The sequence below is a fragment of the Sceloporus occidentalis genome, unplaced genomic scaffold, assembly GCF_023333645.1.
Source record: "Sceloporus occidentalis isolate IW3139 unplaced genomic scaffold, rSceOcc1.0.p SCAF_286, whole genome shotgun sequence".
Lineage (NCBI taxonomy): Eukaryota > Metazoa > Chordata > Lepidosauria > Squamata > Phrynosomatidae > Sceloporus > Sceloporus occidentalis.
In genome coordinates, this window is record NW_028317266.1 from 642,123 (window position 1) to 654,636 (window position 12,514).

Here is a 12,514-nt window from a genome sequence, read left to right on the forward strand (position 1 = left end):
ATCTTCATCTTCTCCCTTCGATCTGCTGTCTACTATCTTCATCCATATCCCTGTATACATGACCTGGCGGGGAGAGGATGTAATTTTGTCCTCACTTGAACTGGGGGCACTTTTGGCAAATGTTCCCGCTGTGTTATGTCGGTGGAGATGCTGACGAAGATAGATTGAAGAGAAGGGTGAAGATTAAGATGGGGAAGTGGTCGGCAGAGAAGGTAAGGAAACATTTAGAGAGCATGAGCGAGAGAGAGAGTGAATGAGAATTAGTGAGAGTGAATGCGGGCACCATGCAACAAATTGCATTCCCGAATTAAAAATGTCTCAAAATTTTAGGCGGATCAGAATAGGCAGAGAACAAAATTTGTTGCCTGAAAAGGTCAGGTGAACCGAAAAATTTGTCTGAATCATGTTTGTCCCATTTGGACATGTCTAGATATTTTGACTGCACTTTTCCCATATGATAACTAGGCAGGACGTGAATCAAAAAATTTTACTCATCACAGATCTATAGTGTCATTGATAGAAGCCTCTGTGTTATAGAAGCCTCTCCCATGCGCACCTAGATTTACTTGCTCAATCGTGCTTTGAATGCATGTTTAAAAGCTGAAAGTTGCATATAACGTTAAACATGTGCTTTTATACATTTTTATATATCTAATAGTGTGAGTAGTTACGAAAAAGCCCAGATCTACACTGCGGATTGGTCCGATGATGAGGGTGGAAGCAGCGCATATCCAGCTGTTGACTCAAATGGAGGAGCTAACCCATTTGAGGAGGAGTCTGCTGGAAGAGTTCGTGTTCGAGCACTCTATGACTATGAAGGACAAGAGCAAGACGAACTGAGCTTTAAAGCAGGTACAGGAGTACTAATTGTCTGAGTACTACTTAAACCTTATCTGCCATGTTCCCCATACCTTTCAGGAAATTTAACTTAGCTAGTGTAAAAAGGTTCCAGAAATGTGTTACACACTCAGCACAACTTCTCATGTGGCTAATAATCAGTTATTTACTGTAAATACTTAAATGGAAACTATAACAGATGTGTTGGTTTTTTAAATGTTAGAAACATAGAATGTAGGGCTGAAAAAACTAATCGATAAAATCGATAATCGATAATGAAAATCGTTGCCAATGAATTTCATTATCAATTAGTTGAATCGATTATAAAATGAGTTTTTTCCAGATCAAATGCACTGAGAAATACCCCTCATTTTATAATCCATTTCATTCAGTGTGACTCACAGCAGTTACTACTTACAGTCCCCTCCCTGCAGTCACTTTGATGATTGGCCAGCCCCTTTCCTTCTCCTAGTCCCTCCCTGCAATCACTGATGATTTGCCCCGCCCCTTTTTCTCCCAGTCCCAGTAAACACTGCTCAGACACTCATCTGAGTATAAAATTAATATTTAGGCTGCTGAAAGTTAGGGGAGGTGGGGGTTAATTTAGGGTCAGTTATGGTTAATGGGGTGTTTAGGGTTAATTTAGGGTCAGTTATGGTTAATGAGGCGTTTAGGGTTAATTTAGGGGCAGTTATGGTTAATGAGGCGTTTAGGGTTAATTTAGGGGCAGTTATGGTTGATGGGGTCGTTAGGGTTAATTTAGGGGCAGTTATGGTTGATGGGGTCGTTAGGGTTAATTTAGGGGCAGTTATGGTTAATGGGGTCTTTGGGGTTAATTTAATGCTGAGGACTGAGGGTTAATTTAATTTAATTTAATAAAGTTAACTTAAGGTGCCGTTGGAGGTAAAGGGGGGCAAACTACGGGGAATCTAAATCCTGGGGGCAGTGTAGATTAATCCTGTATTTATTTATAAGTATTGTGTCAGTGTGCTGTGAACGAGTCTGTGAATCTATGAGGGCACTATGGCGTATCTGGGGGTATAAGGCATATCTGGGGAGGACGGAGTGACATATCTGGGGCTATAAGGCATATCTGGGAGTATAAGGCATTTAGGGTATATAAGGCATATGTGGTGAGGGCAGTGTGGCATGTCTGGGAAGCAGTGTGGCATATCAGGGGAGGATGGAGTGGCATATCAGGGAGTATAAGGCATGTGTTTACAGGCCGGAGTGGCCTATCTAGGAGGCAGTGTGGCATATCTGGGAGGCATGTGGTATGTTTGGGAGGCAGTGTGGGAAGCCTGGGTTCAAATGTGCATAAGTGGGGGGGGCAGGTTGGGAAATAAAAACAAGAAATGCATTTTTATCGAAGTTTTTTTTATTCTGCCGTTTGTTTTAAACATCCTTTTTGTTAAATTATTTAAAATAAATGGAAAATTTTCTTTTTATCCGATTAATCGGAAAATTAATCGGCCAGCTAATCGATTATGAAAATAATCATTAGTTGCAGCCCTAATAGAATGTGTTCGCAGAATACTTTCCTTAATCCCTGGCCCTATCTCATATCTAGGATAGCCGTATGCCTATGCCATGCTTAAACTTCTTTAAGACTGTGGTTTAGTTGTGGTAGTTTTTCTTCTTTTACTCATAGTCTCCTCCTTTATCATGTTAATTCCTTTTAATGTATTTAAATGTTTCTATCATATCCACCCTGTGTAGTCTCTCTTGCAAGCTATACATGTTAAGATTCTTTAACCTCTCCTGGTAAATTTTATCCTGCAATTCATGAACCAGGTTCGTAGCCCCACTGAACTCTTTCCAAGAAATCTATATCCTTCTGGAGATACACTCTCTAGTACTGTGTACAATACTCCATGTGAGGTCTCACCAGCCCTCCGTACAGCGGTATAAGCATTTCCTACTTTACATAGTAACATAGTTCATAAGGTTGAAAAAAGACCAAAGTCCATCAAGTTCAACCTATATACATATTGTGTCCCTACTGTGTTGATCCAGAGGAAGGCAAAAAAACCCTTATGAAGCAGATGCCAATTGCCCCATACCAGGGGGAAAATTCCTTCCCGACTCCAAATATGGCAATCAGAATAAATCCCTGGATCAACGTTCTGTCCCTATTAATCTAATATCCATAACTTGTAATATTATTGCTTTCAAGAAACACGTCCAGGCTCCTTTTGAACTCTTTTATTGAGTTTGCCATAACCACTTCCTCTGGCAGAGAGTTCCATAATCTCACCGCTCTTACTGTAAAGAACCCCCGTCTGTGCTGGTGTAGAAACCTTCTTTCCTCCAACCGTAGAGGATGTCCCCTTGTTATAGATACAGTCCTGGGTATAAATAGGTCCTGGGAGTGATCTCTGTACTGTCCCCTTATATATTTATACATAGTTATTAAATCCCCCCTAAACCGTCTTTTTTCCAAACTAAATAACCCTAATTCTGATAATCTTTCTGGGTACTGTAGTCCTCCCATTCCCCTTATTACTCTGGTTGCCCGTCTTTGAACCCTCTCCAGCTCCACTATATCTTTCTTGTACACTGGTGCCCAGTACTGTACACAGTATTCCATGTGTGGTCTGACTAGTGACTTGTACAGTGGTAGAATTATTTCCTTGTCGTGGGCATCTATGCCCCTTTTGATGCACCCCATGATTTTATTTGCCTTAGCAGCAGCTGCCTGACACTGGTCGCTACAGGTAAATTTACTGTTAACTAAAACTCCTAAATCCTTTTCCATGTCAGTCGTCCCCAGTGTTTTCCCATTTAATACATATTCCCAGCCTGGATGTTTCTTCCCCATGTGCATAACCTTACATTTATCTGTGTTGAACCTCATCTGCCACATCCCAGCCCAAGCCTCCAACCTATGCAGATCCATTTGTAATCGTGCACTGTCCTCTATTGTGTTAACCACGTTACAGGGCTTAGTATCGTCTGCAAAGATTGATACTTTACTATACAATCCCTCTACAAGGTCATTAATAAATATATTAAAAAGAATAGGACCCAAAACTGACCCCTGTGGTACCCCACTAGCAACAGTAACCCACTCAGAGTATGTACCATTAATAACCACCCTCTGTTTCCTATCACTGAGCCAGTTACTTACCCACATACACACATTCTCCCCCAGCCCAAGCATTCTCATTTTATGTACCAGGCTTTTATGTGGCACCGTATCAAATGCTTTGGAAAAATCAAGATATACGACATCCAGCGATTCACCCCGATCCAGTCTTGAGCTCACCTCCTCATAAAAGCTGATCAGGTTAGTTTGACAGGACCGATCCCTTGTAAACCCATGCTGATATGGAGTCATACACTTATTTTCATTGAGATACTCCAAAATAGCATCTCTTAGGAAACCCTCAAACAGTTTACACACAACAGAAGTTAAACTAACAGGCCTGTAATTCCCCGGGTCACTTTTTGTCCCCTTTTTGAATATTGGCACAACATTTGCTATGCGCCAGTCCTGGGGAACAGACCCTGTCACTATAGAGTCCTTGAATATTAGAAATAGGGGTCTGTCTATTACATTACTTAACTCCCTTAGAACGCGGGGGTGAATGCCATCTGGACCTGGTGATTTGTCTATTTTGATTTTTTTTAGGCGGCACTGCACTTCTTCCTGGGTTAGACAGGCGACATGTACTGGGGCAGTTATCTCATCCTGCTGTATGTTACCTGGCATTTCATTTTCCTCTGTGAATACAGCAGAGAAGAATATATTTAATAGATTAGCTTTTTCCTGATCCCCGTCTATAACTTCTCCCTCATTACTTTTTAAGGGGCCAACGCTTTCATTTTTAACCTTTTTACTATTTATATAGTTAAAGAACATTTTGGGGTTTGTCTTACTCTCTTTGGCAATGAGTCTTTCTGTCTCCACTTTTGCTGCTTTTATCTGATTTTTACATATTTTATTTTTTTCCCGATAGCTTTTTAGTGCTTCCTCACTGCCTTCCTGTTTTAGTAGCTTAAATGCCTTTTTTTTGCCATTTATTACCCCCTTTACATTTTTATTTATCCACATTGGTTTTCTCTTGTTCCTGACTCTTTTATTCCCATACGGTATGTACCTTTCACAGTGAGAATTTAAGATATCCTTAAAAATCTCCCATTGAGTGTCTCTTAGTTGATCAAACTTTGCCTTCCTAAAGTTCATGGTTCTTGTGGCTCCTCTAAGAGTTCCCTTATTGAAGGACAAGTTATAATGTATCATATTGTGATCACTATTTCCTAGATGCCCCCTGACCTGCACATTAGTTACTCTGTCAGGTCTGTTGGTTAATATTAAGTCCAGTAGGGCGCCCCCTCTGGTCGGGTCCTGTACCATTTGGGACAGATAATTATCCTTACTTATAGTCAGAAACCGGTTTCCTTTATGAGATTCACAGGTCTCTGTTTCCCAGTTTATGTCGGGATAGTTAAAGTCCCCCATAATAACCACCTCATTGTTATTTGCTGCCTTGTTTATTTGCTTTAATAATTGATCTTCTGCTGCTTCCATTATATTTGGTGGCTTATAGCAAACCCCGATCAGTATTTTATTATTTTTCTTTCCATATATTTCTACCCATAATGACTCCACATTATCATTTCCCTCACATATATTCTCCCGCAGTGTGGCCTTTAGGCTGGACTTTACATAAAGGCAAACTCCTTCCCCTTTTCGTTTTTTTCGATCCTTCCTGAATAGACTATAACCCTGTATGTTAACCGCCCAGTCATAGCTATCATCCAACCATGTCTCTGTTATACCCACTATGTCATAGTTTTCTTCAGACATTATTAACTCCAGTTCGTCAGTTTTATTGGTCAGACTTCTGGCATTAGTAAGCATACAATTTAGAGGTGTATGGTTTTTTTCCCTATGAAGCCTATCCCTATTGACTATTCTAACCCCTCCCTCCGCTCCACCCCCAGGTACATTTATAAGCCCCAGCTTTCTATCTACACTATCTTCCCCTTCTATATTGTAGTTTCCCTCCCCCCCTTTACCTAGTTTAAACACTCCTCCACCCTTCTGGCCATCTTCTCCCCTAGCACAGCTGCACCCTCCCCATTGAGGTGCAGCCCGTCCCTACCGTAGAGCCTGTATCCGACAGAGAAGTCGGCCCAGTTCTCCATGAACCCAAACCCCTCCTTTCTACTGCTAATATCGCGCTAATATCGCGCAGACAACCTCCGCTGCAGCCTGCATTTCCGCCAGGGCTTCTATGACTGAGCACCGGAAGGTCACACCAGTGCTCCATCATAGATGCCCGGGCAGAACTAACGGGAAGCAGAGGTTGTCTACACACATTGCGCAGACGTCCTCCTGCTGCCCCCACTAGACACCATCTGAAGTACGAGGAACGAGTCTGGGGAAGCATTGGCATTTAATATTTTATTAAATATGAAAATAGTTTACATGTGAATTAATATTTACTAGTGAAAAATTATTTCATATAGGGTAGTCTTATATTCAGGCTTTTTTTCCTAAATTAATATTCAAATATAGTATTTGCCACACTGACTGTGAAAGTCAGGGCAGTCTTCCCTCCTTCTGACCCTACCGTATGTTTGAAAGGTCCTCTCTCCCGTATACGTATAGCATCAACTGGGGATCACAGGTAAACAGCACTGCAGGTACTGCAGCACTGCAGGTATAGATCAACTAAATAAGATATACAAACCCTGTATGTGCAGGGTGCATAAATAATGCATGCAAACATAGCATAGTAAATATTGATCAACAGAATACACAAATCTGGATTTGCAGGTATAGATCAACTGTGAACCACATATAAACTCAGCATTAAAAGGTATAGATAAAAAATAAAAAAAAAATGACAGGCATAGATCATAGTTTGCACACCCAAAAGGCCAGCCCTGGTGTCCACATAGAACTTGACCAGAACCCAGATTATACACATTACAGCCCAACCTGAGGCATCTTTGTCCCCTAACAGCCCGTCCTGTGACATCTTTGTCCCACAAACACCCTGCCTGTGCCAAATCATTTATACATCTATGATACACACAAAAAATTAATTCTCACTCATTCACATAATTCATCCACAAAGTTAATTCTCTCACCCATTCCCACAATTTATCCCCACATTACTTCATTCATTATCTTACTCACTCTTATCACCTGGCCTTGGTGATAGAACGGCCGCATGGCGCTCCTGCTGCCATGGTGCCCTGTGTGGCTGCACAGCTCGCACACCTCCGGCCCTGGGTCCAAGTACAGAGGACTGAGGTACCCCACTGGTAACAAGACCTTCCTCCGAATATACTCTGTTCATCCCTCTGTTTTCTGTCACTGCCTAAGCCATTCAACAGTATTGGAATCCAATTGCAGATTATTGATAAGTGTTATATATTGGACAGTGTCAAAATCCTTACTGAAATTCAGATAAGCTGTCAAAGTTCCACCCTGCATGCCGAGATTCTGTCTAATTCCGCTTATTGCTTATCCAGCTCTGGAGCTCACGCTCACAGGTTTTTGGATCTCTGGCAGCAAATTGGTGGTGTCAGCAGGGCCTCATTCACCTAACCATTTGATGCAGATGTTGTGTTAGGGCAATGGGATATACTTTATTATTATCTTTATATATTATTTTTTGTATCTTTTTTATTATTTTTTTTTTTTTAATGGTAAGAGGTCCTCTTAGGGACCTCTTGAACATGTTATTAATGCCAGTGATGTCACAATGACATCACTTAGCTTACTTTATTGTTTTTTTTTATTATTATTTATTGTATTATTTTAGTGATTTTTATTTTAATTTTTTTAAATCGTTTTTTAGGACAGTGAGAAACATGGTTTCTCAATCTCCTCCCTGTGATCCCCCTGCACCGATCACACTGTGATCTCAATGCAAGTCACAGAGGATATCCTGTCCTCTGATGACCTTCCGGGTGACATCAGCAGTAACGCGACCCAGAAGGGAATGCCCGACCGTGCGATCTGCATTTAAAAATGTAACAGTTTCTTTTGTGCCGGAAGCTGTTACGTGAGTTCGGGCAACAGCAAGTCAACGATGTATTCAGGGGGCAATCCAGGCTGTGAAATGACATTCTGATCTCCCGTGCAGCGGCAGGGATGTGTCCCTGCCGCTGCAAGAAGTGCAGGATGTACCGGTATGTCCATAGGGGACTGAAGAGGTTAAGTTTCTCACTTCTGGAGTTCCAGCAAAACATAAAACAAACACTCATAAGTTTCTTTGCGTACAATTCAGAAGGGGGAAATATCACTCCTAAGTACATAATTAATCGGTAAGAATATTGCCATGCTTAAAACTCTCCCTTCCATTGTAAGCTTTCGGGTTTGCCATAATTCTATTTTGCGGTTTAATTTTCCTAAAATGCAGTCACCTTAAGTCTGGACAGCATCCCAATCACCAATAGTAAAACAGTCACATTTGGTAGGATTCAGCTTAAAACCAGAGGCACATGTAAAATAGTCAGTTGTTCGAATAGCTGTTTTCAAGGACTCTGGGGTTGTGCAATATACACTAATATCATCCATGTAGCCCAGAGCCTTTACCTGTACCCCTGCCCCCCTCCAGGATGGGGACGTCCCGGATAAATGTATCCTTTCGTAGAAGGGCTAAAAGAAGTTCAATGACACAGACAAAAAGACGGGGTGAAAGCAGACAACCCTGCTTCACCCCAGAATTAAGGGAGACTTAAAAAGCCATTGATTAAAATGTTGCTAAAAGACAACTTATATAAAACATTAATACGCTGAATACAATCATCTTGGAATGCCATTTTCTTTAAAGCCATAAAGATATATTCATGGGATACACGATCAAAAGCTTTTTTTTTTCTTTTTTTTTTTTTAATCAAGAGATAAACAAAATCTGATCTGCGTGAATAACCTTATCTATTACATCTTTTGTTCTGTTAGCTAAAATCTTGGTCATAATTGTATAGTCTGGCATCAGTAGGGCCTCCAGTCCTCTAATTTTGATCTGTCACCCTTCTTAAAAATTAGAGTAATGATGCCTCTTCTCCAGGAAGACAGAAACTCCTGGGCATTAAAAGCCTCTATAAAAATACTAAAAAGATCATCCTTTAAGTTCCCAAAAACATGTCTAAAATTCAATAGAGGGAGTTACCAGCAGAAAAGCTTTTAATTGCATCATGCATTTCGGTTAACGACAGCTTTCTGCTTAAAACCCACTTGATCATCAGATCCTAAAACATTAGTTATGGCCCATAGAGTATCTTTTAAAAAGGAAGGATTTATAACTTTCTCATTAAAAAGGTTGTGGTAAAATTCTTGTGACACGTTTAAAATGCCTGCAGTGGAGGACTGGCCTTCCATTTCTAAAATTAGGTCTCTCTCTTTTGAGATATTTGTATAAAAAAAAAGCAAGTGCACTTCTCCCCTTCCTCCAAGTGCTTTACCCGGGTATTAAAAATTATTTCTTTACCTTTTTAACCCCTTAACATCCATTGACGGGTCAGGCACATCACGAAATAACAGTCACTTAACGACCTATGACATGCCTGACACGTCATTTCATTAAAAAAGCTTAGAAAGGGATCTACGATAACTTTCTTCACTTAAACGGTGTTGCTGTAATGCCTCGATGTCGAGGCATTCATCAACACCGAGATCGGCATAATGGGCCATGTCTGGCCCCTCCCCGTGGACTTCCGTTTTTAAAATTTAGGAGGCGATCAACGATTACCTCCTTAACTTCAGTGGTGTTGCTGAAATGCCTCGATCACGAGGCATTCAGCGACACTGAACAGGTACTGCATTCAACCATGCAAGTCAATGGAGCCCAGCTTTCTAATCACTGTGATTAGTAAAATATTTAAAAAAAAAAAAAAATATGGGAAAAAAAGTGGTAACATTTAAAAATAATTATGCATCAGAGTAACCATCCAGTTAAAAAATGATTGGTTTGATGGGGTAAATTGCAGTGACTGGGCTCAAAGATAGGCATAGGCACAGACTGACCAAAGGGGCGGGACGACACATACTTCCCAAATGTGGCGTTTTACCTCCCAAACAACCCAACAAACCCATGCATGGGGGGTATCACTGTACTTGGGAGATGTTGCTGAACACATATTTCATCATATTGTCAGGCTCATCATATTGCAGCCCTTAACGTTGGAGTCCAGAGCGCAGGAGTGTAAGAACGCACAGATAGAAACAAACGGAATGTTTGGTTATAGGTATATTACACAAAGCAAAGCAGACATCATACGCAGCAGAGTAGGAGGCATATCATGTATACAGACTACTTCGGAGTATGAAGGTAGAAAAGTCCAGGTAGGTATCCAAAAGGGTCTGGGACAGGTAGCAAGCAAAAAGGGGATATCCAGTAGGCATTCCAAGTCAAACAGGCAACAGGCTGGCAAAAGGGCAAATCCAAAAGGCAGTCCGGTAACAGGCAGGCAGGTAAATCCAATAGACAGACCCAGAGTCCGGCATTAACTGCGGCTCCAAATGAAGTCACAACTCTGTTACTGGGAGGCAGGGAAATAAAGCCTGTTCATTAGGTCAGGTGTGAGTGGTCTAGGCGTCAGGTGAAGGAGGCAGGGTAATAGCATTAAAAAAAAAAAAAAACAGCTGAACGCACAAGAATTGTTCATGAAACAAAGAAAAACCCACAGGGAACTTCAGAAGAAATACAGGTTGCTCACACACACATATACATACATGCATGGGACCCGAGATCACCTCCCCTGCTGTGGACCCTTCTGCTGAATATGAATTTCTGGATAAATATACCGCAGGGCACTCCAAGCCGGGCTCCCCGACGCACACCTCCCATTACATGCGGGGTAGACTGTTCCTACAATACCGCCTTAGGAGTCCCACAGAGAAGGAGGTGCATCAGATATTGCTAGCTGAACTTGGTGGGAATTGTAGTTTTAGACTGAAGTTGTGGTGGCCTATTATTGTTGAATAGTTGTGCCTAATCTTTACCACCTCAGCTAATGTAAACTGAAGTTCTCATGTTGTGCAGGTACTTGCTAGTCTGTAAGCTACTACTAATGTGATCATATATATTTTCTTATTAATGGGTAATTAACATTTGCCTTCCATCAGGAAGCCTATCTTTTGAGCCAACAAAGATAGGCAATGGGGAGGAGGTATTGGGTGTGAGAGGGGGGAAAATCCAGTGTTCTTTTATGCCATTTAACCCAGTGGGCTGGTGGTGGGTCAGTGAGAGTATGCTTCCCCAGGGGTTCAATTTTTTTTTTTTTATTATTACCCCCCACTTGCTGGAACAGGAGGATCTAATTAATCCGTTTATATTATTATAAATATACCCTAACTCCAATATTTCTTTTTTTCTTCTCTATTTCTTTCCTATTTTTCAGTTGGGCTTTTTTTCTGTGTATGCAAGTTCACAGTGATGTTTTTTGTTGCCACTTACCCATGTCAAAGGTCATAATTTGCCTTTTGTATTATTTAATAGTTTTATGTTTCATATAGCAAATCACAATAATCATTAATCATGTTCACAAATTTTGTATGTTAATGTATCTAAATTGATTTGTCTTAAGAAAGTATTGCCATTATATAGTGACCAAATGGTTTTGCTATAGTTTTAGCCAACAATTTATAATAAAAATAATGGTAGTATCACAGAAGATAGTACAGTACTTTTTCTGCAATTAGGTAGTTATATAAAATTCTGGTTTACAAACCTTTGAGGTGAAGGTCTAAAAACCATAATATCCATCATATGTATGAAAGATACAGTTCAATAAGGCATTCCTATAGCTCAATTTAAAATGTATGTTTAATATAGCCTTTATGATCTCACTCAGGTGAAGAACTGACAAAGTTGGAGGAGGAAGATGAGCAAGGCTGGTGCAGGGGACAACTGGACAATGGGCGAGAAGGCCTCTACCCAGCTAATTATGTTGAAACCATTTGAAGACATGAGATTTTTCATGTCTTGTTAACTGTCTGAAAAAACCCAATCTTCCAACATGCTGTGATCTTTACAATCTGAAGGAAGATGATTGATTGACACCATGTTACTAGACATTACCCTCCAAAATATCCCTGTCACTGCTTCCAAAAAATATTATTCAGAATACATATTTCCTTTTAATGTTAGATGATATTAAAAATATGGAAACATTCCGCATGTTACATTTGTAATTTTGTTTTAATTATTCTCTCATATTGTCCCACATAATAAAAAAATCCATCTCATTAAACATAATCTATAAATATTATTCAACCACCAGAAAAAAAAATACGGATGAAGTTTAAATTATATTTGCTTAAGTCTTTAAGTAAAGGGTAGTCTGGACGAGAGTTTGAACATTACACCTTCCTGATAGTACTAGGCATTAGGAAGAGTCAACCTCATCAAGCTCCTCTGGCATGAAGAGCTTGGTTGGCCCTGTATAATTTATAGTTAACTGAGCAAGAGATTTTGAAAATCACCTCACTAATCGAACTGTGCATTAAGAATTCCTAGCTCTGGTAATCTGTGGGAGAAAGTTGTCAGAGTTTGCCCATCATAATGCATAGTGTAGTTTGTAAGTTGAAACCACATCACTTCCAAAACGCCCTGGTTAACTCCCTCTTTAAACCATCCAAATTATCGTACAATGCTCCGGGGCTGAAACCTTTGGGTATTCTGCTAACAAACAGGACACTCCAGTATGA

The 12,514-nt window shown here is 40.4% G+C and overlaps 1 protein-coding gene across 1 annotated transcript in view; it reads left to right on the forward strand.

Moving 5' to 3' along the window:
- The window catches only part of LOC149275461 (protein kinase C and casein kinase substrate in neurons protein 1-like), a 74,290-nt gene extending 62,522 nt beyond the window's left edge, over window positions 1-11,768 (forward strand). Inside the window, exons 7-8 of the mRNA XM_089504711.1 lie at window positions 659-852; window positions 11,659-11,768. Coding sequence (XP_089360837.1) covers window positions 659-852; window positions 11,659-11,768 — 304 coding nt within the window. The remainder of the gene's footprint in view (window positions 1-658; window positions 853-11,658) is intronic.
- Window positions 11,769-12,514: the final 746 nt, after the last annotated feature.